Source organism: Leguminivora glycinivorella, chromosome 9 (genome assembly GCF_023078275.1).
Source record: "Leguminivora glycinivorella isolate SPB_JAAS2020 chromosome 9, LegGlyc_1.1, whole genome shotgun sequence".
Taxonomy (NCBI): Eukaryota; Metazoa; Arthropoda; class Insecta; order Lepidoptera; family Tortricidae; genus Leguminivora; species Leguminivora glycinivorella.
In genome coordinates this window covers 17,263,107-17,290,979 of record NC_062979.1, presented here as the reverse complement: position 1 = coordinate 17,290,979, position 27,873 = coordinate 17,263,107, and the positions used below count along the sequence as shown (strand labels likewise).

The 27,873-nt window shown below is 38.9% G+C and overlaps 1 protein-coding gene across 1 annotated transcript; it reads left to right on the top strand.

The window, feature by feature from the left end:
- Positions 1–189: 189 nt before the first annotated feature.
- LOC125229645 (protein CREBRF homolog) lies at positions 190–27,839 on the top strand. Its single transcript, XM_048134532.1, has 6 exons — positions 190–1,384; positions 6,950–7,133; positions 8,878–9,079; positions 10,343–10,593; positions 26,756–26,872; positions 27,149–27,839. The coding sequence occupies exons 1-6, from the start codon at positions 656–658 to the stop codon at positions 27,241–27,243; spliced, it is 1,578 nt and encodes a 525-aa protein (XP_047990489.1). The 5' UTR covers positions 190–655; the 3' UTR covers positions 27,244–27,839.
- Positions 27,840–27,873: the final 34 nt, after the last annotated feature.

Here is a 27,873-nt window from a genome sequence, read left to right as displayed (position 1 = left end):
TAGAAATACCGGAAAAACGTCATTTCGCATATACATTTTGTATATCACACTATTCCCCCCCCCCACCAACCGCAGTCTATCTCTGTCTATCAATTAATTGTGTCGTATATTGTATCTCTTTTTAATGACCTTTGATATGCTAAATATATACACATATTATAGATATGTACTTTGTTTACTCCTCGACAGTACACGGGCGAGTGTTTTTGTTATTGTCGTGATAAAAATATTTTCAATTGAAGTGAATCCCAATTCTACTTGAAAATATCTTGTTTCATCATCATTTTCGTTTTTATATGATGTACTGAGGTGCGAATAAAGTTACAAGTGATTGTGAAACAATTTTTAGCCCTACTGACAAATTCGATATCAAAAGTCATTGTGAATAATCGCGTCTATGGAATAACCGAGTGCTTACGAATTAATATGCTTTGATATCGTTATGTAACTGATAAATATCATATAATTCCATTAACTATGGTCAAAAAGTGGTCAGTGTAAATATAGTGCCTGCATAAACAATCTGATGGAATAAATAAACACAAACAGGGACACGTGGGTCTCGCAGCGAATCGATCGATAAAGACGGAAGCGCGCGCCAGTCTCTATCAACGAGACGATTTTAAGTCAAGGTCGCGCTACGCAAACACGTGCAATGTCTGATTCTATTTACACACATGACTTTCTATTAGATGGGGGGGTGGAGATCAAACAGGAGTCCCCGTTCGAGCTCGGCTCGGTGTCGGCCTCCGTGCCGATCCCGCAGCGGCGCACGGACCTCGGCGACTTCAGCACAGACCTGGACCTGTGTCTGCAGGACAGCTTGTCAGGCTCCTATGCCCCGACAATGACTTACAGCAAGATGGCGTTTGACACAGACAATTCTACCAAAACTGAAAACTTTAAAATGGATGATGACGATATATTTCAAGTAGACAAAGCTGACTTAATACTAGGGCCCACTCTTGCCGAATTAAATGCCAACCCAGATACATTGCTAGATGACCTAAATTTTGACGATTTACTTCTGCCAGAGGAGAGTGGCTATTGTATTCAAATAGGTGGAGCTATGAGCGGGTCTCGCCGCACTCCTAACTCCCTTCAAGCCTCTAATGTGCATGCTTCAGAGAGTCCCTGTAGTCCTTACAGCCGAGCACAGCTGGCATTTTCCCCGTCTAGTCAACACAGCTCAGCATCATCCAGTTTTGCTCAGCCAATGAACCAGCTGCCAGAGTTGCTGTTGCGGCTTGATGGCTACAGTGGGGAGATAGCCCTGGGCCAGTCCGTGCCCGCCTCCACAGTGCTGCCACCATTCACACCCAGTATGCAGCCACAGCACACGCAATTGTCATCATCAGCACCAACACACCTGACTATGGAACAGGTCAGATTTTTATACATTTATTATATAGCTTCTGCCTGTAAAGGATGAGAATGAAATAATCAATCAAACTTCTTTGTGCTTTGAGCTGTCTTTATGCTAAATTTCAGTTCAATAGGTTTAAGTGGAGCAAAATAAATAAATAGGGCATACATAATTTACTTTGCCATAATAGTTATGTATACTGTTATTATACATAAGATAACTTACAAATATACGAAATTATACCATGCCTAAAAATATACTTAAGAGATTCAATCAGTATTTCATAGTATAATAATGTGAAGTAAGTAAACAACTGGAATTCCCAACCTACTGAATAAATTTAAGGCATGTTTGTAAACAACTTTGTTTTTGTTCTTACTGATTCATAGAAGTCATAAGACTGATATAGATAGTCATAGTCAGATAATAGCATAAACACTACTATGCTAATAAGTCAAGCTTGTTTATTACAAATACCAGTTACTTATTAATGATTATATAACAAACAAAATACATGTGCAATAGGGATTTTTATTTTTTACATGTCTTTTAAATAGTTTGTGGCTGGTAGATGATTTTAATATTACTTAACAAATCATAAATACCAAATATCATGAATCATGATATAAATTAATTATATTATTATTAATAAATTAAAACGGGTCTTAAAGTCTTAATTGCGTAAAACCTACCTGTAACCATGGACATAATGTCATGTCCGAAACGTCTGGTTAAATATAAACGTTAGTTTTACCACAGAATATATAATAGTACAAGTACAGAAGGCCCACTGCTTTGATGTTTCCGAAATGCCGCCTTTTAAATACCTACAACATTCTTACAAAGAAACGAGCCGCACGTGCGCGGCGTCCGGTGATAGGGTTACCATTTACCAATGGATCCAAACGAATTAATACTCACATTAAATGTTATACTATTATATTCAAGTCTTGAGTATTTTCTAGGTATATACGCTGTATTTATATATTTTTGTTCAAGGTTCCAACATCACAACTTCACAAGCCTTATTGAACTTTTCCGTGGAACTTAATCAGTAGTAGATCTGTATAAGAATGTCTTTTAGTACTTATTTTATTCAATATGTCTATTTAACTAAGTATTATTAGCCATTCCACCCGCGGACATCGCTTAAAAAAACCTCGCGACGTAAAGTAACAATAGAAAGTGCGAACGTGCATTCCGTGAGAATGCGCGCCACCCCTGATGAGTAGACCGCGAACTCGCGGCCGCCAGGATATACTTGTAGCGCGGCGATAGGCAGCGTTCCCACTTATGCGTCGCGTGTCTCGGGGCGCGCAAGGGGCGTCCGCGCCACGCCGCTTACGTGTAATTCAAAAAACGTCTCCTCAGTACATTTTGTATAGGAAAGACGTAAGACGCGCCCCAGGTGGCGTGGCGGCGGCGGGGCGCGCGCCGCGCCGCTTGGCGGCGCGCCTTACGTCCTTCCTATACAAAATGTACTGAGGAGACGTTTTTTGAATTACACTTAAGCGGCGTGGCGCGGACGCCCCTTGCGCGCCCCGAGACACGCGACGCATAAGTGGGAACGCTGCCATAGGATCGCGGAGTGAGCCGCCCCTGGTTTTACGCGATTAAGTCCCGTTTTAATTTAATAATATGAGTGAAGATCATGTTAGTTTAAATCAATAAATTAATTACATTAAATGTATTAAAACAATTGCTAATTGTAAATGGAAAGTATAAACTCAATAATATTTATGAACTGCTTTTCTAATAAAATTGAACTGCTTTTCTAATAAAATTCACACACATTTTCTACCTTCTACCTATCTACCTTGTTTGAGTTGTTTGTCACACATTTTAGGTTGCCCAATGACTGAGTGTGACAAGGAAGTGGGTGTCATAAATATTAGGGTGGAGCGAAAAAACACTTTTCTGGAATTAGCACACCTAATAGTTATCAATCAATGCCCCTTAGTCTATGAAGCCTTTGTGCAAATTTTCAGCTTTTTAAATCAACATCTTCTGCCTCCGCATTAGGGTTGAAATTTTGAAAATCTCATACAAACCTAAAAATTCAACTTTCAGATAAAAAAAAAATTTCGGCAGTATTATGTTTAGTATATGTTATTGATACATATCATTATGAGAAACTACAAAAAGTTGCGAAAATAGCGTCAAGAATCGCCAAAGTTTGTCTAGTTTCAGTACATTCGCCAAAATAGCCGCTAAAATACTGAAAATTGGCGATTTTTAACACTATTTTCGCAATTTTTGGTAGTTTCTTGTAATAATATGTATCAATAATGTATATTGAACATAATACTGCCGAAAAACACTTTTTTTATCGCAATAATATTACCATTACCTTCAAGAAAAAGTTGAATTTTCAGTTGCCATAAATAACTTGAGTGCCCATAGCGGTTTCAGGTTTCTTGGCAAATAAGGGGAACGAAACTGTGACATTGCCATTGCATTGTCGTAATTCGTAATAATAAATAGTCGCATTCCTTGAACCTCGATTTACGTAATTAATGACAATCGATTTTTAACCCCCGACGCAAAAACGACGGGGTGTTATAATTTTGATGTGTCTGTCTGTCTGTCTGTCTGTCCGTCTGTCTGTCTGTTTGTCTGTCTGTGTGTGTGTCTGTCTGTGGCATCGTAGCTCCCGAACGGATGAACCGATTTCGATTTAGTTTTTTTTATTTGAAAGCTGTGTTAGTCGGGAGTGTTCTTAGCCATGTTTCATGAAAATCGGTCCACTAGGTCGCGGTCGGGGGTTTTTCAAAATTTTAATTTTGTGGTTAGGTTATTTTATTAATTAAAACTAGTTTATACGCAATCGAAAAATAAAAAGTTGGTTCTATTTAGTTTATAAGATTAGACCCGAGGCGAACCAATTGTTAAAATTATTAAAACTAACGCTCCAAAAATGTACTTGTAGGCAAGACAGAGGGCCGTGCTTGGGGCGGAAATAGCTTTGTTTCCTCAATTTACTAGTAAAAACGTTGTCGCTCGTCGTTGTAACCGGACTTGACGGATGGATTTTGTGGAAAATTACGTCGTAAAAAACGGTTGGTCGTTAAAACCGGAGTCGTAATAAACGGATGTACTTTCATAATATCAGATATGAAAACCAAACAAATACCTGTGCTTCCGTTATTCGGTTATTGTAAGCGGTTGGACGTTAGGTATCTGCGGTGTCGTTATACTAACCGGACTCTACTGTATAAACTGTATATTTGAGTGGACTCGAGACTATTGTTTAATGTTCACGTTTAGTTAGATTATAAAATTTAACCATGATTATACTATTACTTCTTTAAGAAATTCAGTGCAGGTGCGTAATGTTTTCAATGAAAAGTAATAAATAAATCTTTATTGTTACAAAACATTGAAGAATTACGTGCTTTTGACCCTTAAGTTTGTTTGCATACCCTAGTTTGTATGAGATTTTCAAAATTTCAAACCTAATGCGGAGGCAGAAGATGTTGATTTAAAAAGCTGAAAATTTGCACAAAGGCTTCATAGACTAAGGGGCATTGATTGATAACTATTAGGTTTGCTAATTCCAGAAAAGTGTTTTTTCGCTCCACCCTAATAAATATCAACATAACACCTCCATAAGGGACCGGCCACACTTAAGAGACGCATGCAGAGAGCGTCTTACGTCCTTCCTATACAAAATGTACTGAGGAGACGTTTTTTGAATTACATTCAGGCGGCGTGGCGGAGACGTCCGTTGTGCGCCGCAAGACATGCGTCTCTTAAGTGTGGCCGGTCCCTAAAACCATAGGCTACTTGCCTCCTAGTCAAATCAGCTTTTTTTTTGAGAACTGTCAAAACGAATTTGAACGACTTGCTAATATCGACGGCGAAGTAACAAGAACTCCTAAGTACAGGTCGATTACAAAGATATGTATAACTTTTTCACCTTATTACAATGCAATAAGGTGAAAAAGTGGATACATATCTTTGTAATCGACCTGTACTTAGGAGTTCTTGTTACTTCGCCGTCGATATGGAATTTATATGAAATCGAATTGAGTGACGTCACGGTCAACTAAGTTACTTTATAGTATGTTTCTACCTGACTTATTAAATAGTAATTGGATTTAAAAATAACTTCTGTCCATGTTTTTCTTTATTTCGTGCATGCCGCATGGTATAAAATATTTTATTTTAACCCATTCAGGGCTAGCAACTCAGCTTATGAGTCATGGTGAAACAGTTCCGCAGGGCCGATGACTCGCATGTGAGTCCTGAATAAATTCTGATTTAAACATAAACAAAACGTAATATAACGTAATAATGTAAGTATTATTTAAGCTAACAACCATTTTCATAAGGTATAATGAAAAAAAAATTTGTAAACATCACTCGGTCCGCAATGGAGAAACTCTCCAAGGTCTGGAGAGACCGTGACATCACAAGGGCAACGAAAACTCGTCTCGTAAGATCTCTCGTTTTCCCAGTGTTTCTCTACGGGGCTGAAACATGGACAGTAAGAGAGAGTGAACGAAAACGCATTGACGCTTTGGAAATGTGGTGCTGGAGAAGAATGCTCCGGATATTGTGGACCCAGCGGCGCACTAAGTGTCTATTCTTCAGGAGCTCAAAGTCAAACAAAGACTGTCAGATGTCGTTCACTCTCGCACCCTTAGCTATTTCGGTCACGTTACACGTAGGGAAGACTCCGCCATAGAGAGACTTGTTGTTCAGGGAAGAGTGGGCGGTACAAGACCCAGACTGCGCCCCTCAATGCGATGGACAGACCAAGTGAGGGCTCTCACCGGGTCACCCTTAAATCTCTGCGCGCGGAACGCTGCAAATAGAGCAATATGGCGGGAAACCATTAAAAAGGCAGCACAACGACCCCAATGACCACGACTACTCTGACAAGAGTATACGACTAAGAAGAAGAAGTCACCGATAATCTTACATGTGGCCGGTCATGATCTTTGTTTTGGTAAACGTCATTATAATAGAAACAATAGAGCGCTTAAAAACTGTTATAAACACCACGCAACACTTTTTTTTTTAGTCGCGGTCGCGGTCGATTTACGACGGACGGACGTCCGCGTAGTATGTTCCTAGCTTTAGGGACCGGCCACATCAGAGCGTCGCGTGTCTCGGGGCGCGCAACGGACGTCTGCGCCACGCCGCTTCAGTGTAATTCAAAAAACATCTCCTCAGTACATTTTGTATAGGAAGGACGTAAGACGCGCCGCCAAGCGGCGCGGCGCGCGCCACGCCGCCGCTACGCCACCTGGGGCGCGTCTTACGTCCTTCCTATACAAAATGTACTGAGGAGACGTTTTTTGAATTACATTCAGGTGGCGTGGCGCGGACGTCCGTTGTGCGCCCCGAGACACGCAACGCTTAAGTGGGAACGCTGGCTAAAGGCGTCGCGTGTCTCGCGGCGCGCAACGGACGCCTCCGCCACGCCGCCTGTATGTAATTAAGATTCTCGGTTTAACATTGACATGTCAATTATGTACATTAACATAACACTCCATAAAACCATTGGATTACATTCCATACCAGGGACAATCAAATTTTGACGATAATTTACTAATATAACATTTCCCTTATTAGATATGGCAAAGGCGCGAACCCCGCAAGCACTTACTATCAACCAGTTCCTTGGCTGAAGCTGGCTCCGCGTCCTCGCTGTCGGGAGGCCTGCTGAGCCCCAGTACGGCGGACTTCTCCCAGGACGAGGACGACAGGGATGAGACGGATGAGGATAGCGATAGATACGAGGATCTATCATCTGATGGTATGTTTTTTCTTTTAACAATATTTTGCCAAATTTAAATTTACGCGCGAAAGATTCAAGTGAGCAAGGCATTGCAACCAGGGTTGCCAGATGGTCGGGATTAGGCGGGATTATCATAATTTTTTGCATGTACGACTGCCGATTCATAATACCTACTAATAAAAAATAGGCCGCCTAAATGCCCACCAATTGACAACGTTTCAAAATTTTCAATGTCTCTAAATCGAAAATCATTTCGAGATAGTAGAACCCGGTTAAAACGATCACGTTTAATACGATTTCCCGCATTATACGCCATTTTACGCCGGTCCCTACAATTTGAGACTTGTTTTCAGACATTTTTTCACGGTTAATACGACTCGCGTTCCCGCTTAATACACCATCTAAAACCACTCACCTTGCATTACATTACAACTTTATTTATGCGGGTGACAATAATCGGAACTAATTGTACTGTACTAATTACGCGATTCTGGCGACACCGCCACCCGTAAAGATTAATTTGTAATTTGTCGTCCTAACTCAGCGGTTAGTGCGATAGTTCGTACCTACCTACATACACTTCGCTCATTATCACTGCTGCGGTGTTGAGTGTCGGTGTTGAGTCTCTGAATTCTTTGTCCCGTCTTTGGTTCGGTGATGTCAAAAATAAGAAGAAATAAATTAATGCTCCAAGAAAAAGTAACCATATTAAAAGTTTACGATGAAAAATCACATTTTTTTCTCGTTTAATACGATTTCCCGCATAATACGCTTTTTTGGCTGGGTCCCATCAGAATCGTTTTAAGCGGGTTCTACTGTAGTACATTACGACACAAGTGCGTAAAAAAGGAAGTTCGAAACGAGTGGCGATAAATTAAAACACGACCGAAGGGAGTGTTTTAAATCGACACGAGTTACGAATTTCCTTTTCGCACGTGTATCGTACGACGTTTTTCAGTACAGATGAGCCTCCGAAGTTTCGACCTGTCATATAATGAACCACTTCTCGCACTAGTGCGTATAAAAAACACCATCTGTACTGAAAATATATTTTTTAATATTTTTTTTCCATATTTTTAGTAAAAAATTCTTAAAAATAGTTTACAGGGGAATCGACGTTTATTACGATTAAAATTCGGATGTCTTATTTCGATTGCCCTTCTTTTCGTTAAACGACGATTCCATCGGTAGTCCGGTTCTCCTATCAGACCTAATACCTACACATTGCATCCAGATGGTAAGAGCTACATCTTGTCAGAGTGTGTGTACTGAGAGTCATAGCCGTCGTCCGTCACCCTGATTTTAACATACAATACCAATATAATTTTATCAACTATAAGTAGGTATAGGTATATCTATTAGGTATTAGGTATAGCTATTTTGTTTTCTGAGATTGAGAGCGATCTTGATCAATCAAATTCTCGATATGTACAATTCGTATCACGTATTATTTAATCAAACAATACCTACATACTGTTTTGTACAAGGTCGTAGGTGTATTGTAGTATAGGTAGCTATTTATGTTTATATGCTTCTAATACAATTTATAAAAGTGTGCTTAAAATTACATTAAACTAACATTAATTTGTACTTCCATACGTTTTATCGATTTCCTCGCATTGTTCTATGAAATGGAACACGTGCCAAAAGGCGATGAACCTATCACGTGTTGTTGTAAAACGGTGATACTTGCTCAATTTTCCTATTATCGCTTCTCATTTGGGATGTAGAATTTGTAGCACAAACATATGTTATCTTCCAGAATCGAACGACGAATCCGAGAGTAAACAATCGCGACAGAATTCTAAAAAGGAGAGGTATTTCTGGCAGTACAATGTGCAAGCTAAAGGTCCTAAAGGCCAGCGGCTGGTGCTGAAGAAGAAGTCAGAGGATCCTCACGTGCTGAACAGCGTCACGGATCCAGTCTTTAGTCCACAGTGCAGCGTAAGAGGAATCAAACATAGGTGATTATCCAATTATTTCCAGCATTTATAAACCCGAGATGGTTATATCCATAAAAAATCCAGTAAAATCTGTTATAAAAAAATCTTCAATCGTCGGTCGCTAGGTACTCCAATTCGATCGAGTTTGATTGTACCTTCGCCTCATGTAGCAACTTGGTCTGTGTAGATTCTACTATTTTCTTGAAAGACGTACCTACACTTTTTGTTCGATGCAAGCTAAGGAATACTTCGACGACCGGTCTGGCGCAGTCGGTAGTGACCCTGCCTGCTACGCCGCGGTCCCGCGGGTTCGAATCCCGGTAAGGGCATTTATTTGTGTGATGAGCATAGATATTTGTTCCTGAGTCATGGATGTTTTCTATGTATATAAGTATTTATATATTATATATATCGCTGTCTGAGTACCCACAACACAAGCCTTCTTGAGTTTACCGTGGGCCTCAGTCAATCTGAGTAAGGGACCGTCCCCACTGAGGCGCGCGCCACGCCGCCGCCACGCCGCCTGGGGCGCGTCTTACGTCCTTCCTATACAAAATGTACGAGGAGACGTTTTTAGGGTTCCGTAGTCAACTAGGAACCCTTATAGTTTCGCCATGTCTGTCTGTCCGTCCGTCCGTCCGTCCGTCCGTCCGTCCGTCCGTCCGTCCGTCCGTCCGTCCGTCCGTCCGCGGATAATCTCAGTAACCGTAAGCACTACAAAGCTGAAATTTGGTACCAATATGCATATCAATCACGCCAACAAAGTGCAAAAATAAAAAATGAAAAAAAATGTTTTATTAGTGTACCCCCCCTACATGTAAAGTGGGGGCTGATTTTTTTTTTCATTCCAACCCCAACGTGTGATATATTGTTGGATAGGTATTTAAAAATGAAGAAGGGTTTACTAAGATCGTTTTTTGGTAATATTAATATTTTCGGAAATAATCGCTTCTAAAGGAAAAAAAAGTGCGTCCCCCCCCCTCTAACTTTTGAACCCTATGTTCAAAAAATATGAAAAAAATCACAATAGTAGATCTTTATAAAAACTTTCTAGGAAAATTATTTTGAACTTGATAGGTTCAGTAGTTTTTGAGAAAAATACGGAAAACTACGGAACCCTACACTGAGCGTGGCCCGACACGCTCTTGGCCGGTTTTTTTGAATTACGTTCAGGCGGCGTGGCGGAGACGTCCGTTGCGCGCCGCGAGACATGCGTGCTTAATGAGTGTGGATGGTAGCTAAGAATGTCCTATAATATTTATTATTATTTATGTTATATTTCAGTGGAAAAGCAAGAAAAGGCGATGGCAACGATTTGACACCGAACCCTAGGAAGCTATACGTAATTGGCAAAGAGCTGGATAACCTGGGCAAAGTAATAAATGACATGATACCCGTGAGCGAGCTGCCGTTCAACGTGCGGCCCAAGACGCGCAAGGAGAAGAACAAGCTGGCGTCCCGCGCCTGTCGGCTCAAGAAGAAGGCGCAGCACGAGGCCAACAAACTCAAGCTGTATGGCTTACAACAAGAGCACAGTGAGTACATGTAATAATACCTACTTTAACACTGGCTCTTCAGGTATTACGTAAGCAGATTTTTTTTTATGGGATAGGAGGCAAACGAGCAGACAGGTCACCTGATGGTAAGCGATCACCGCCGCCCATGGACACCCGAAACACCAGAGGTGTTGGAGGTGCGTTCCCGCCTTTAAGATGGGTGTACGCTCTTTTCTTGAAGATTTGAAGGTCGTATCGGTCCGGAAATACCGCAGGCGACAATTCATTCCACAGATTTATTATAATTATTTACCCCACCCCCCTTGTCAGCAAAAGTAAGCAGAGCTCTTACCCCTCCTCTGTTGGCCCCGTTACTTACGTACCTAAATATTTTCCTTCTAATGCATTCTTTTTTCAAGCATAGACAGTGCGTGGGTTGGCAACTTGGTGCGGATGGCGTAATCATCATTAACCTCCCCTACTCCCCATGTCAGTAAAAATAAGCAAAGCATAGATTTCCACCTCCCCTCTCTATAGTTCTAAATACATGAACGGCCCCCTATTCATAGATAACAAAGGTAGACTTTGTAGGCGGTTAGCCTACTAGGACTAATTTTTTTAGTATTTTTTATCCTAAACATTGCTAAAAAACATAGTCAACATTATTTTACTCACAGATTATATGTATAAGAGTCGGACCAGGCAAACTTGGCTGTGACGTGAGTATGTACAGATGTAGGTACAGATGGTGAAATGAAACTGTTAAGTAAATATTATATTTCATTTCCTATACATAAAAGTGTACCATTTATCACTTTTCTGAGCTTGGTCTGACTAGTCAATCTTTACAGTCAGTAACTCATTGTTTAATTATATGATTTATGCAATATTGTAATCAATTTGCATCATCTCTACTATAAATGCAAAATTTGTCTGCTTGTTATCTGTTACGCTTTAACTAATAAAATTAAGATGAAATGAGGACCGGCAAAAATGTATGGAGGCTGGTCCAAGAACCAATAGCGACGTGACATATATCATTAGAAAGGTATTTCAATATACTACTATAGTTACTATGGGAGCTCATTTAAAATCACTGTGTGAAAAAAGTTACGGCGATATAAAAAACTTATTTCCATAGACGATTTGAAGTAATAAAAATGAATTGTTTCGTATTCCATGACATTGCAGTGCTAGTTAATGTGTTTGTGCGTAGGTCTGGGGGGTGCAGAGGGTGAGGGCCACTCTCTACCAGAATGTAAAATAAAAAAGTTATGATAGTTTATTGTTCTACATTGTCGTCTATAATCACATCAAAAAGATTGCCTGCAGGTTACTGGGGACGCTATTGCACAACACCCTGCATTTTATGATTAAGCACTGAGACTTGGCACAGGTTGTTCCGTGGGTGGCCCTGAGTAGATAAAGATCGGGAGGCATTGAGAGCCCCCCTTAATTTAGGAGGGAAGAGGGGGGGAAGGCTGGCGCCGCCGCGCTTCCTTTGAAACCATATTTCTCTAAAACTATACAAAATAGGGCATGCGATATATCATTTTCGGATAAATGAAGGACGAGGAATTCATTTTTGGAACAAAAAAAATGTATTTTAGAACAAAAATACAAAATAAAATGGGAAAATCTGAAAACGAGATTTTTTTTTATACATATTATTGCACATTTTATGAAAACTGTAATGGTTTTTTCTAAATAAAAAATATTATTTAATAGCTACATTTATCTAGTTTTAGAAAATGTATAATTTGTTATAGAAATATATTATAGGACGAGTGATAAAAAATAATTTACATCGCCCGATAGGGTGATTTGAATGCTCATTTCAATAAGTTTTGTCAATGATTTCAGGTATAATCACTATTTTTAACACACGAAAGCCGTAATCATTGTAGTTTATGGCTATTTTAGTGATTAATGTACTTAAAATAAAAAAAAATACAAAATTTTTAAAAAATATTAAAAATGTGATATTTTTTTTTAACATTATCCTATTTTGTTCTTTCTACACAATATATATCTAAAAGCAATAAATATCAATAAAAAGCCACATTTATACAGTTTATAAAAATATATAGTTTGTTATATAAATATATTACGAAACGCGAGATAAAAAATAATGAAAATGAAAATTTTAATGTACATCTTACGTTGCATTATTCGATGAGGTGAGGTAAAGGTACTACCCGCTATGCAGTGGAGTTCGTCTAGTAATACAGAAATATACTTATTCTAATAACGTTTACACATGTAGGTATATCACGACCCAGTACAGAAAATTGTAAAAGTCCTATAATATAGTTGATTTTGATTGTAAAATAAAATTGCATGTGACTTATATTGCAAAAAAATGTCTTAATCACGTTCTCCTCTCCTAAAGCAGTTCTGCATGCATAGGCTTGAAGATTTTTTAGTTTACCAGCAGAATTTAGTTACTTCCTTTGGGCCCCCTTAAATCGGTTTTACCCATCCATAAAAGATAAAATAAAAATCGTCATATTCTTCCTTTCAGTATCAATGATAGTTAGTTATTGCGCAATAGTGCCATAAAAAATAAACTAGATTCGTATTAGCATTAAACATTAATGATTTTTGAACTAAGACATTGCTTTTGTACAAAGGAGAACCTCAAAAAATGGTCTGACTAGACGAAAACATGTGTATCGGGGCTAGTACTCAAGGCTCTCAAAAAGTGTAGCTATTTTGAGTTATTCAAATAAAACAACATGAATAGTCTGAATTTAATTATGTATATATCACAACATCCACTGCATAAGCACATCAGCTCCGAACATTTAATTTAAAAAGTATTTTTTTACGGTTGCACCTTACGCGGCACTGTTTTTTATTATACCTGCATCCGACAATTTCGAGGCATGTTTCTGCAGCAACAGGCAACGTTGCGGGCAAGTAGGCTCCCAAATCCCAATTGTTACAGACTTTCGTCCAGCCACAAGTAGAAAATAATGGCAAATTTTGAATTGGGTTTAGTTGACCCCATACATGGACACCTTGATATACACTTACACTTGATATACCTATAACCCTTACAAAAATGGTGCAAGGCAGCTTTTGTCGGTGAAATGCTGTTAATTTGGCGGTCTTTTTTGGTTAATAACTATTTTCGGCACTCGTTAACCAAAGTACAGGAAGCAGATCTGGAATAATAAATATGTCAAGTAAGAATTATCCATAAATTATGCAAATCATATAGATAACTATTATTTCACAAGATGTATGTATTAGGATCAGATGTATATATCTGACCTATCATATCAATCGATCATTTCATGTAATATAAATAGTTAAATTCAGACTATATAGGAGTATGTTGTTTAATTTGAAGTACTCTAAATAACTACACTTTTTGAGAGCTTTGAGTACCTTTACCTCACCTCATCGAATCATACAAGCTGACCCGTACCGTACATCAAGATCGCCCTGCCACGTCACTTTCATTATTTTTTATCTCGCGTTTCGTAATATATTTATATAACAAACTATATATTTTTATAAACTGTATAAATGTGGCTTTTTATTGATATTTATTGCTTTTAGATATATATTGTGTAGAAAGAACAAAATAGGATAATGTTAAAAAAAATTATCACATTTTTAATATTTTTTAAAATTTTTGTATTTTTTTTTATTTTAAGTTCATTAATCACTAAAATAGCCATAAACTACAATGATTACGGCTTTCGTGTGTTAAAAATAGTGATTATACCTGAAATCATTGACAAAACTTATTGAAATGAGCATTCAAATCACCCTATCGGGCGATGTAAATTATTTTTTATCACTCATCCTATAATATATTTCTATAACAAATTATACATTTTCTAAAACTAGATAAATGTAGCTATTAAATAATATTTTTTATTTAGAAAAAACCATTACAGTTTTCATAAAATGTGCAATAATATGTATAAAAAAAAATCTCGTTTTCAGATTTTCCCATTTTATTTTGTATTTTTGTTCTAAAATACATTTTTTTTGTTCCAAAAATGAATTCCTCGTCCTTCATTTATCCGAAAATGATATATTGCATGCCCTATTTTGTATAGTTTTAGAGAAATATGGTTTCAAAGGAAGCGCGGAGGCGCCAGCCTTCCCCCCCTCTTCCCTCCTAAATTAAGGGGGGCTCTCGATGCCTCCCGATCTTTATCTACTCAGGGCCATCCAATGAACAACTGTGCCAAGTCTCAGTGCTTAATCATAAAATGCAGGGTTCCCATACAAGACATAGCAATAGCGTCCCCAGTAGGTGCCCTGAAGGGCTGATTACGACCAAAACCTAAATACCACACTACAGATGTTATGTGTGCACAAGTGCCAACTGTGCGTCGCCCAGATAAACAACTGCAATAATATTTACATATTTTTTCTATGGCTTCTTCTCGATCCCTGTCGACTGAAATATAACTGTAATAAGTTCTTGCTCTTACATGTCTCGACTGGATGCGTACTCTTAATAGCCATACATTATTATGTGGCATATTATATTCGTCGAAATCCTCGAGCATGTTGTCTCGATATATTTCAATCAAGTACAATCCGTTATTTATGTGTTTTGCGCAGTATGACTTTGCAAGCTTTAATTGGTATGATCCTAATGAAAGCATTTTAACGTCATCCTCTGTGAGGAGAGGGAATCCGTTTAATTGAGGATCATTCGCGTCTAATCTAATAAAAGCCACTCTGTGTCTATTTAATTGATTGTCGTGCACGTACTCGTATAGATTATTTGGCATTTGAATTCTTTGATTTATAGTATTTAAAATTGCAGGAGGTGCATTGTATAGAGGTTGATTAATGATAAATCCTGCACTCCGCACTCCCCAGATATTATTGCAATTGTTTATCTGGGCGACGCACAGTTGGCACTTGTGCACACATAACATCGGTAGTGTGGTATTTAGGTTTTGGCCGTCATCAGCCCTTCAGGGCACCTACAGGCAATCTGCACCCCCCAGAACTACTCATAAACACGTTTTAACTAGCACTGTAACGACATGGAATACGAAATAATTAATTTTTAGGGTTCCGTAGTCAACTAGGAACCCTTATAGTTTCGCCATGTCTGTCTGTCCGTCCGTCCATCCGCGGATAATCTCAGTGACCGTTAGCACTAGAAAGCTGAAATTTGGTACCAATATGTAAATCAATCACGCTGACAAAGTGCAAAAATAAAAAGTGGAAAAAAATGTTTTATTAGGGCCCTACACGTAAAGTGGGGAGTGATTTTTTTTTTCATTTCAACCCTAACGTGTGATATATTGTTGAATAGGTATTTAAAAATGAATATGGGTTTACTAAAACCATTTTTTGATAATGCTCATATTTTCGGAAATAAACGCTCCTAAAGTTAAAAAAAATGTGTCCCCCCCCCTCTAACTTTTGAACCATAAGTTTAAAAAATATGAAAAAAATCACAAAAGTAGAACTTTATAAAGACTTTCTAGGAAAATTGTTTTGAACTTGATAGGTTCAGTAGTTTTTGAGAAAAATACGGAAAACTACGGAACCCTACACTGAGCGTGGCCCGACACGCTCTTGGCCGGTTTTTATTGCTTAAAATCGTCTATGAAAATAAGTTTTTATATCGCCATAACTTTTTTTACACAGTGATTTGAAATGAGCTCCCATAGTAAATATTGTAGTAAGGTCAGTGTGGGGAAGACCGTCTACCCGGAAAGACCGTCTATTGACAATAACTTTTGTGTTAATATATCTACGCCTCTCACACCTCCGAAGGTATACCAGTTTTTCATCCTCAAGCCATTGGTCTTGACCACTTGACCCTAGGACGAACACTAGTAAACAATAAACTTGATTCGTGTTTCGAACTCGAGCATCGAGTTCAACATGGTTCCGCAAAAAATTAAAATAAAATAGAAGCAGTCGGAATATTTGTATATCATGTGTGTAACGTAGTCATTTAATAACCGTTCTTTCTGATTAGTACTATTAATCTACTCAAAACGCGTTCAATTTCTTGTTTTATGTTCTGAAGTATGTAACTTAGAAAGGCAAGACCGGCATACGATAAACAAGGAGTTGCCAATCTTTTTTAGGCTTTATTGGAAATAAGTCGAGTGTAAACAATATCAATATATAAGTACGTTTTTGGCTTATGATAGTTGTACCGTTTTTGATTTTAACTTCGAAATACAGTTTTGGTAATGATTCGTATGGTGTTACTAATATCATTCAAAAGTATTCAATAAAAATGACATAGTTGTGAAGAATTATAAGTGGTGAAAAGAACTAAGCCTACTTACACTGCATTACTCATCATCATATTTAAGTTGGTAGTGTTTGTATATTATGCAACCACCGGCGAAAAATATTTCAAAAGAGAGTTACTTATGTACCTATTTTAGAAATAAAAGTAAGCATTTTGAATCCAATTATTTATTTAAACAGAAAACATAATATTTGCGCACCCTTGACAAAACATATTTGATAAAGGTTGTTCGTCAGATGGCAGAAACTGAACCCTGGAGGCACAGAGGGTCATATCGAAACTATGACTAGTGGCACAAACTGTGCACTTCTCAAGCAAAATCATTTCGTCTTCCTCGTCGATATATACGCTGGTGTTAGGAAGTGCATCAAAAAAAGGTTCTATCAATACATTCTTCGGAAGATGTATAGACATGACTTGTATATAACAAATATTTATGTATTAAGTATACAAATATTTATGTAAATATTTATGTATTAATGACATCTGAATCTCTACTATGAGTTTTTGAAGTCGTAATCGAGCAAAATGGGGCAAAGGGTGTTTATTGAATCCTGAACGAAGTAAACGAATCTCTAATCTCGCTACGCTCGGGATTCAAAATTAGAATCCTGAGCGTAGTGAGGGATTCAAGTATTAACGCTCAAGGTGGAAATAATTTTGCTACCATGTGACATAATACAATTTTTCACGTCACCTATGAGGAAATTACTAAAATGTTAATAATGAATATACCTACTGCAAATCAGTAGTACGAACTTAATCTACAACAATTTTTAAACGATCATGAAATATAATATCAAAACTCTTTTCATTTAATTAATATGTTATACTGGCAACATAAAATCCTTGAACAGAAAAGAACCACTCAGCTCCTCCAAGACTCGAGTTTGTAATATTCATACTCCCCGAGTTACACACAATGTTTTTCATCACACTTGCAACATAAAAATATGTAAAAAGATAAAAAAAAATTGAATACGGTACTAGAAAATTCATAACTCCCTTGGGAGAACGATTTTTCTATAACTCACGCTCCGCCTGCGTGTAAAATCACGTTTAGTGTGCGAGTGTGATGTAAAAAATTTCGCCTTCATTCATACTGTAGTGACTATACCAAAACCAAGCATTGCTAAGAAATGTTACCAAACTAATTCACGTATCTTAATATCCTATTACGTTTTCTTAATTAACATAGTTTCAAAAACAGATAAGTAGTTGGATTTATATGAGCCTGTAATATCGTGACTAAATTGTATTCGCAGGTGTTCGTTGGAAAAACAGTATTATGCAATATCTGGACCTGAAAAGAAAAGGTTATGAACCCCATCTACGGGACATATGCCGGTCTTGCCTTATAAATAGAAAAATGCTTATATGTTCAAAATTTCAACGTTATTTTAATAGTTATCTAGCCCATTCTGCCCCGTTATTACGTAAAATAACAATGATCATGATTTTGGAACCTAGTCTCATATGAAATTACGCGACAACAAGCACTAGACGGTCTTTCCGTGCTCATCGCGGGAGGACGGTCAACCCGCCGAGCCTTAAAAAAAGTGATTTTTATCACTTAAAAGTACCTTACTTCACCAAAATACTGTAAAAGCTTTGTAAAATATAATATTTTCTATCCCATAGGACCATGCGCATTACGCCAGACTGCATTAATTATAGAGTTTTATCCACTCAAACTTTATTTCAAATAAACTATGCCGGTCTTGCCCGCACTGACCTTATATTGAAACACCTTTCTAATGACATATGTCACGTCGCTATTGGTTCTTGGACCAGCCTCCATACATTTTTGCCGGTCCTCCTTCCTGTCGGACATTGACATTGAATTGAAATACTTTTTTGCAGTCCAGATAGTTTGATGTCTTCCTTCCTGTCGGACATTGACATTGAATTGAAATACTTTTTTGCAGTCCAGATAGTTTGATGTCCAGGAAAGGTTTTGTTTGTTTTTTATCAATCACCATCATGTGTGTTTTGTTTGTTTTTTATCAATCACCAAAGTGTGATACGCTCAGAGCTTACATATAACCGAAATGGTGTACCACAAGGAAGTATACTTGGCCCACTACTCTTTTTAACACGCTTTTATTAGGTCGTCGTGTATGTAACTAACTATGTAATGGAATCTGCGGAGGCTAATTTAACCATCTTCCAAGGATCGTAGCGTAATGAAAATTGGCAGCTATATGTAGTTCCGATGACAATACAATAATATGGTACTGTTGAGCTGATCTGATGATGGAGTCGGAAGATAAGAACTGGAACTACATGATGGAACATCGTATCATAGCCGTTTTTGGGTTTCTTAGAAAAGTCTTATAATGAACTTTGACTACAATTAGGTTTCAAGGTCTGATGATGAAGCCGAAAGATATGAACTGGAACTACATGATGGAACATCGTATCATAGCTGTTTTTGGGTTTCTTAGAAAAGTCTTGTAATGAACTTTGACTACGATTAGGTTTCAAGGTCTGATGATGGAGCTGGAAGACATGAACTGGAACTACATGATGGAACATCGTATCATAGCTGTTTTTGGGCTTCTTAGGAAAGTCTTGTAATGAACTTTGACTACAATTAGGTTTCAAGGTCTGATGATGGAGCCGGAAGATATGAGCTGGAACTACATGATGGAACATCGTGTCATAGCTGTTTTTGGGCTTCTTAGAAAAGTCTTGTAATGAACTTTGACTACGATTAGGTTTCAAGGTCTGATGATGGAGCCGGAAGATATGAACTGGAACTACATGATGGAACATCGTATCATAGCTGTTTTTGGGCTTCTTAGAAAAGTCTTGTAATGAACTTTGACTACGATTAGGTTTCAAGGTCTGATGATGGAGCCGGAAGATATGAACTGGAACTACATGATGGAACATCGTATCATAGCTGTTTTTGGGCTTATTAGAAAAGTCTTGTAATGAACTATGACTACGATTAGGTTTCAAGGCCTGATGATGGTGCCGAAAGATAAGAACAGAAAAAGGAGGGGGGGCTCAAGGGGGGAAGCATGAAAGAAAGATCAACGTAGTATTTAAGATAAGTTGGGTTAGCGTTTTCTTGTGACCTTTAAGAGCAAACAAAGGGGGGCTCGGGGGGCGAAGCCCCCGCACAAAAGAAAGATTAACGTAGTATTTAAAATAAGTTGGGATAGCGTTTTCTTGTGACCTTTCAGAGCAAACAAAGGGAGGCTCGGGGGGCGAAGCCCCCCGCATGAAAGAAAGATCAACGTAGTATTTAAGATAAGTTGGGTTAGCGTTTTCATGTGACCTTTAAGAGCAAACAAAGGGGGGCTCGGGGGGCGAAGCCCCCGCATAAAAGAAAGATTAACGTAGTATTTAAAATAAGTTGGGATAGCGTTTTCTTGTGACCTTTCAGAGCAAACAAAGGGGGGCTCGGGGGGCGAAGCCCACCGCATGAAAGAAAAATCAACGTAGTATTTAAGATAAGTTGGGTTAGCGTTTTCTTGTAAGCTTTCAGAGCAAACAAAGGGGGGCTCGGGGGGCGAAGCCCCCCGCATAAAAGAAAGATTAACGTAGTATTTAAAATAAGTAGGGATATCGTTTTCTTGTGACCTTTCAGAGCAAACAAAGGGGGCTCGGGGGCGAAGCCCCGCATGAAAGAAAGATCAACGTAGTATTTAAGATAAGTTGGGTTAGCGTTTTCTTGTGACCTTTAAGAGCAAACAAAGGGGGGCTCGGGGGGCGAAGCCCCCCGCATAAAAGAAAGATTAACGTAGTATTTAAAATAAGTTGGGATACCGTTTTCTTGTGACCTTTCAGAGCAAACAAAGGGGGGCTCGGGGGGCGAAGCCCACCGCATGAAAGAAAGATCAACGTAGTATTTAAGATAAGTTGGGTTAGCGTTTTCTTGTAAGCTTTCAGAGCAAACAAAGGGGGGCTCGGGGGGCGAGGCCCCCCGCATAAAAGAAAGATCAACGTTGTATTTAAAATAAGTAGGGTTAAGTTTTCTTGTGATCCTTAAGAGTAAAGAAAAGGGGGCCTCGGGGGGCGAAGCCCCTCGCATGAAAGAAAGATCAACGAAGTATTTAGAATAAGTTGGGTTAGCGTTTTCTTGTGACCTTTAAGAGCAAACAAAGGGGGGCTCGGGGGGCGAAGCCCCCCGCATAAAAGAAAGATTAACGTAGTATTTAAAATAAGTTGGGTTAGCGTTTTCTTGTGACCTTTCAGAGCAAACAAAGGGGGGCTCGGTGGCGAAGCCCCCCGCATAAAAGAAAGATAAACGTTGTATTTAAAATAAGTTGGGTTAGGGTTTTCTTGTGGCCTTTAAGAGCAAACAAAGGGGGGCTCGGGCGGCGAAGCCCCCCGCATAAAAGAAAGATAAACGTTGTATTTAAAATAAGTTGGGTTAGGGTTTTCTTTTTACCCTTAAGAGTAACGAAAAGGGGGGCTCGGGGGGCGAAGCCCCCCGCATAAGATCAAGATTAACGTAGTATTTAAAATAAGTTGGGTAAGCGTTTTCTTGTGACCTTTCAGAGTAAACAAAGGGGGGCTCGTGGGGCGAAGCCCCCCGCATAAAAGAAAGATAAACGTTGTATTTAAAATAAGTTGGGTTAGGGTTTTCTTGTGACCTTTAAGAGCAAACAAAGGGGGGCTCGGGGGGCGAAGCCCCCCGCATAAAAGAAAGATAAACGTTGTATTTAAAATAAGTTGGGTTAGGGTTTTCTTTTTACCCTTAAGAGTAACGAAAAGGGGGGCTCGGGGGGCGAAGCCCCCGCATAAGATCAAGATTAACGCAGTATTTAAAATAAGTTGGGTTAGCGTTTTCTTGTGACCTTTAAGAGCAAACAAAGGGGGGCTCGGGGGGCGAAGCCCCCCGCATAAAAGAAAGATTAACGTAGTATTTAAAATAAGTTGGGTTAGCATTTTCTTGTGACCTTTAAGAGCAAACAAAGTGGGGCTCGGGGGGGCGAAGCCCCCCGCATAAAAGAAAGATCAACGTTGTATTTAAAATAAGTTGGGTAAGCATTTTCTTGTGACCTTTCAGAGTAAACAAAGGGGGGCTCGGGGGGCGAAGCCCCCCGCATGAAAGAAAGATCAAAGTAGTATTTAGAATAAATTGGTTTAGCGTTTTCTTGTGACCTTTATTAAGAGCAAACAAAGGGGGGCTCGGGGGGCGAAGCCCCCCGCATGAAAGAAAGATCAACGTAGTATTTAAGATAAATTGGGTTAACGTTTTCTTGTGACCTTTAAGAGCAAACAAAGGGGGGCTCGAGGGGCGAAGCCCCCCGCATGAAAGAAAGATCAACGTAGTATTTAGAATAAGTTGGGTTAGCGTTTTCTTGTGACCTTTAAGAGCAAACAAAGGGGGGCTCGGGGGGCGAAGCCCCCCGCATGAAAGAAAGATCAACGTAGTCTTTAAGATCAGTTGGGTTAGCGTTTTCTTGTGAGCTTTAAGAGCTATCAAAGGGGGGCTCGGGGGGCGAATCCCCCCGCATAAAAGTAAGATTAACGTAGTATTTAAAATAAGTTGGGTTAGCGTTTTCTTGTGACCTTTAAGAGCAAACAAAGTGGGGCTCGGGGGGGCGAAGCCCCCCGCATAAAAGAAAGATCAACGTTGTATTTAAAATAAGTTGGGTTAGCGTTTTCTTGTGACCTTTAAGAGCAAACAAAGGGGGGCTCGGGGGGCGAAGCCCCCACATGAAAGAAAGATCAACGTAGTCTTTAAGATCAGTTGGGTTAGCGTTTTCTTGTGAGCTTTAAGAGCTAACAAAGGGGGGCTCGGGGGGCGAATCCCCCCGCATAAAAGTAAGATTAACGTAGTATTTAAAATAAATTGGTTTAGCGTTTTCTTGTGACCTTTAAGAGCAAACAAAGGGGGGCTCGGGGGGCGAAACCCCCCGCATGAAAGAAAGATCAACGTAGTATTTAAGATAAGTTGGGTTAGCGTTTTCTTGTGACCTTTAAGAGCAAACAAAGGGGGGCTCGGGGGGCGAAGCCCCCCGCATAAAAGAAAGACTAACGTAGTATTTAAAATAAGTTGGGATAGCGTTTTCTTGTGACCTTTCAGAGCAAACAAAGGGGGGCTCGGGGGGCGAAGCCCCCCGCATAAAAGAAAGATCAACGTTGTATTTAAATGAAGTTGGGTTAAGGTTTTCTTGTGATGCATAGGTCGCAGACGTGCCGCTCACGTGCGGAACCTGCCACCCTAAAGACAGCCAGCGGGCGAGGGATGCATGAGAGCGCCCCCGCCCAATACGCTGGCTCTCGAGTTGGAGAGTGCGACCCTTGTGTCCAGGAAGCGCTCCCACAGTGAGGACCGGTCGGCTCATGGCCCGACCTGCGAGGGATTCTGATCCAGGATGGCCGCTGCGGGGCCGCGGATGCACTTTACAGCTTCCCGGGACCCCGCACACAAAGCGGTGAGAGGACACCGTGGGGTTTAGTGGGTAGGGGGGACTCTTTACAGCCTCGAGCCCCACATAACCGACCGGGTCGCCCACCACCTCAGACCCGGTGGTATGCGTAAACGCATTCCCCACGAAAAAAAAACAAAAAAGAAAGTTTTCTTGCGATCCTTAAGAGTAAAGAAAAGGGGGCCTCGGGGGGCAAAGCCCCCCGCATGAAAGAAAGATCAACGTAGTATTTAGAATAAGTTGGGTTAGCGTTTTCTTGTGACCTTTAAGAGCAAACAAAGGGGGGCTCGGGGGGCGAAGCTCCCCGCATAAAAGAAAGATTAACGTAGTATTTAAAATAAGTTGGGTTAGCGTTTTCTTGTGACCTTTCAGAGCAAACAAAGGGGGACTCGGGGGGCGAAGCCCCCCGCATAAAAGAAAGATCAACGTTTTATTTAAAATAAGTTGGGTAATGGTTTTCCTGTGACCCTTAAGAGCAAATAAAGGGGGTCTATCTTTTACGGATAACTTACTAGGTATAAACATTTTTATGATAATACCGTAATAAGAAGGTAGCCACTGGTTATTATTAAGTAGCAATTAGCAATAAGTACACGTTAAGTCACAAATGGCATGTAAAATCCGCCTACTTGAAATAAATTTATGTATAAATGTTAAAAGTATTTCATTATTAATGACTAAAAAGTATAAAATAAATTAATAGTTTAAAAAACACTATAAAACACGCTTTTATAAATGCACGTAAAAGCCAAAAATAAATTATGGATCGTTCAAGTTGTCTCTATTTGTGAGCTGAAGTTTAAAAACTATGTGCTTTTAATTATAATATTTGATTGTAAAAGCGTGGGGCGCTGGAACAGGAAAGACTTTCTTGTAAACAAATACTAATCCGAACTTCCTGGCGAATGAAGTTGCATAAGAACATAACGTTTACATATGCCGCCTAAGGGTTACCAAAAAGAACCAAACATATCTCGTCCACGAACAAGAACTCTGCATCCTGTCACTGTAGACACTTTCCCCTTGTGTACTTTGATTACCGGAAAAAAGCGGCGTTCTAAGTGTCGGTGACTGTCGACTCTCCTCGCTACTAGCGCATATTTTGTCTGAGTTCGACAAACTGGTACCTACTTTGAACACTGACTTTTAATTGATTTGACTGTTTAATGTAGAACCTACTAGTCATGCTGCAACTCCAGTTAGCGCGTCAATCTGTGTAACCTCCTTCCCGTAGCATAGCATAATTTGATTTATCAGCAAGTTATACAAAAAGTCTTTCCTGTTCCAGCGCCCCACGCTTTTACAATCAAATATTATAATTAAAAGCACATAGTTTTTAAACTTCAGCTCACAAATAGAGACAACTTGAACGATCCATAATTTATTTTTGGCTTTTACGTGCATTTATAAAAGCGTGTTTTATAGTGTTTTTTAAACTATTAATTTATTATTATATGTAAATGATTTACCTGATCATGTCGGACATAGATGCATAATGTTTGCTGATGACACTACTTTGATAATTAGAGCAAATGACATTTTAAAATTTAATGATGACATAAATGATGCTCTTCTTAATGTGATTAATTGGTTAAATAATAATAAATTGAAAATTAATGTAAATAAGACCCAGGTAATGCAATTTAAGACCCCAAAAAGTATCAGTATAAATTTAAATATACAACACGGCATTGAACATGTGGATGAAGTAGATAGGACAAAGTTCCTTGGTGTCACTATTGACCAATCCTGTAACTGGAAAATTCACGTTTCGGATATTTGTGCGAAACTCCAAAAATATGTATATGCTCTGCGAAGACTCAGTACTAGTTGTTCAAAAGAAATAGCTTTGACAGCTTATCATGGGTACGTGTCTTCCATTTTGAGTTACGGATTGATAATCTGGGGCAACTCCGTAGATATGAAGCAAGTTTTTTTAGTTCAAAAGAAGTATCTAAGAGCAATATGCAATACCCACTACTTGGAACCGTGCAGACCTTTGTTCCAATCAACAAGAGTCCTGCCATTACCATGCATGTACATCAGGGAGTTGGCACTATTTGTTCATCAACATCCAAATGTGTTTCCGACTCACGCTCAGGTTTTCCCAAGGTCAACACGGTATAGATCTCGGTTACACTTACCCCTTGCTACGACTCAAATATATAGGCAGAACGCGTACTGTATGGGGATACAAGTCTATAATAAGTTACCAAGTGGCTTCAAAACCTGTTCACCTAAACATTTTAAGAAATTATTGACAGATTGGCTATTAAATAAATGTTTTTACTCCATAAATGAGTTCTTCAATACTGACGAAAATGATAATGAGGAATAATTTAAAAAATTGTATGCTAGCTTTAGTCAAGAATAATTTATCCAGCCAAAATTATGTAATTAATTATTGTTTTAATGTAAGTATTGTCTATCTATTGTATGTTTATGTAGTTCAAATTTAATTGCACGAAATAATGGATTATTTTTGTAATTTTTGCATGCTCAGTTGTGAGTAGAGTACACTGTACCACTGATTGTATGTTACCATCTATGCACCCACTGTATTCTGGCAAATAAATACTTTGTATCTTGTATCTTGTATCATCTTTCTACACAGATGAGTTGCGGGTAGCAGCTAGTATCTAAACCATAAGTGTGCACAATACTTGTTTTCCTATAAAATTTGCAATTAAAATGAATATACCTAAGTATTGTGATTGTGGCGATGATTGGTGAATTTATGAATTGTTAATTATTATTCATTAGAACACGTGTTTTGTAATTATACTTTATTTTATATCATGTACACCATTAATGTACGTTATCACGAACATACACGGATACCTAAATCCCACGTGAGCAGCCGTAATACGGTTTTACATACTCACAATTAATATAAACCCTGACCAGAAATAAACGACTACGCGCCATGTTGTGGGATTTCATTGGAACTATTTTCTTCATACTATACTGAACTGTCACCACATCCACTATATCAGCATAACAGCGTGCAGCGCCTGCTGTGCAGTATGTATGTTATAACAACATATTCATATTTATTTCACATTCAAAAGATACTCGACGAACCATCATCCAAATCCACAGCGCAGACATCATCAAACGCGTAGTAGGTACAAAACAGCATGTATGTTAATAACAATATTGAGTTGTGATTTGAAGACGCTCAAAAGCGAATCTTATCAACAATACAATCTAGACTGGTGGGCAAACTTTTTTCATTGGATGCTAAAATGTAAAGGATTTTTTAGGGGTGGGCCATATTTACACCAAAAATGCATTTTTACTATAGTGGCGGGTGGCGGGCCGGATAATCAACCAATACATGAATCTACGCACTTAAGTAAACGTGATGAGGACAAAACTAACAAAACAAAATCCCCCAACCGTGATGATAATTAGTGATTTTTCCATGACCCCCCTCCCCTATGCAGTATGACGTGATTAATAGACGCCCCCTAGATTTTCTGCCATCGTAAACATCGTATATTTAATTATTGAAGTGTGTAATGTTAATGTGATGTTGCAGGGCGGCTGCTGAACGGCATCAGCCAGATAAAGCAGGTGCTGGCGAACAGGGCCACAAACGCTCAGACCAACGTCGACTGGAATGCTCATGTTAAGAATATAGTCAACACAGCAACAGGTATTACTATTAATTTTATAGAGATACTAGCTTTTGCCCACGGCTTCGCTCGCGTTAGAAAGAGGCAAAAAGTTGCCTATGTCACTCTCCATCCCTTCACCTCTCTCCACTTAAAAAAATCACGTCAATTTGTCGCTCCGTTTTGCCGTGAGAGACGGACAAACAAACAGACACACACACTTGTAGTTCCAATACGATTTATCATTAGTTCTTTAGTGCTTTAAATAGTTTTTTTATGTTGGTTTTCTAACTAGATATTTATCTTTTTTTTTGCAGAATTAAAAATTGCTGGTAAAACATCAGAGTATGTAAACAAAATCCTGGACAACGTTAGAAGTGGGCAGACGAACGGTGGACTCAAAGACATATAAGGTAAAATCTGTGTGAACTGCAAAACGAAAGGCTGTTTATTGTACCTCCAAAGTTAATTTAGCAAAGAAAAATTACGTATATCATATAAAGGCTTAATTGTCCAAGACAATTTTATTTTTGTATGGTAACAGAGTTATAGAAATAGTCATTAGAAGCTTCTAAAGGCAACTAAGAGGTAGAATTTATTTTTTATTACTTCACGTGTAAATCATGCCATAACATAACATAGGTGTCATGTTGGAATAAGCGCAACTACAATATTGGACTCGGATAAAGAGTACTGTGTAATCGCCAAGTGCGTTCTTCTCTCCATTTTGGAATTGCTTCGTAGAATTTATTCCAAATGTGAGTATAAATAAAATTAGAGGACCAGTCCTAATTAGCTATTCGAAACAATATTTATATAGGTACACGATAGGTATGCATGTCTGTTGTATCCTTCGAGGAGTCTGTTAACTATTTTAATACTGTTTAAACCGACCGGTCTGGCTCAGTCGGTAGTGACCCTGCCTGCTAAGCCGCGGTCCTGGGTTCGAATCCCGGTAAGGGCATTTATTTGTATGATGAGCACTGATATTTGTTCCTGAGTCATGGATGTTTTCTATGTATTTATCCATTTAAGTATGTAT

Excerpts from the sequence above, each read along its gene's own strand:
- LOC125229645 (XM_048134532.1), top strand. The coding sequence starts at position 656 with ATGTCTGATTCTATTTACACACATGACTTTCTATTAGATGGGGGGGTG. Across the intron at positions 10,594-26,755 it reads TGGCTTACAACAAGAGCACA|GGCGGCTGCTGAACGGCATC; the intron begins GTGAGTACATGT and ends GTGATGTTGCAG. Across the intron at positions 26,873-27,148 it reads TATAGTCAACACAGCAACAG|AATTAAAAATTGCTGGTAAA; the intron begins GTATTACTATTA and ends TTTTTTTTGCAG.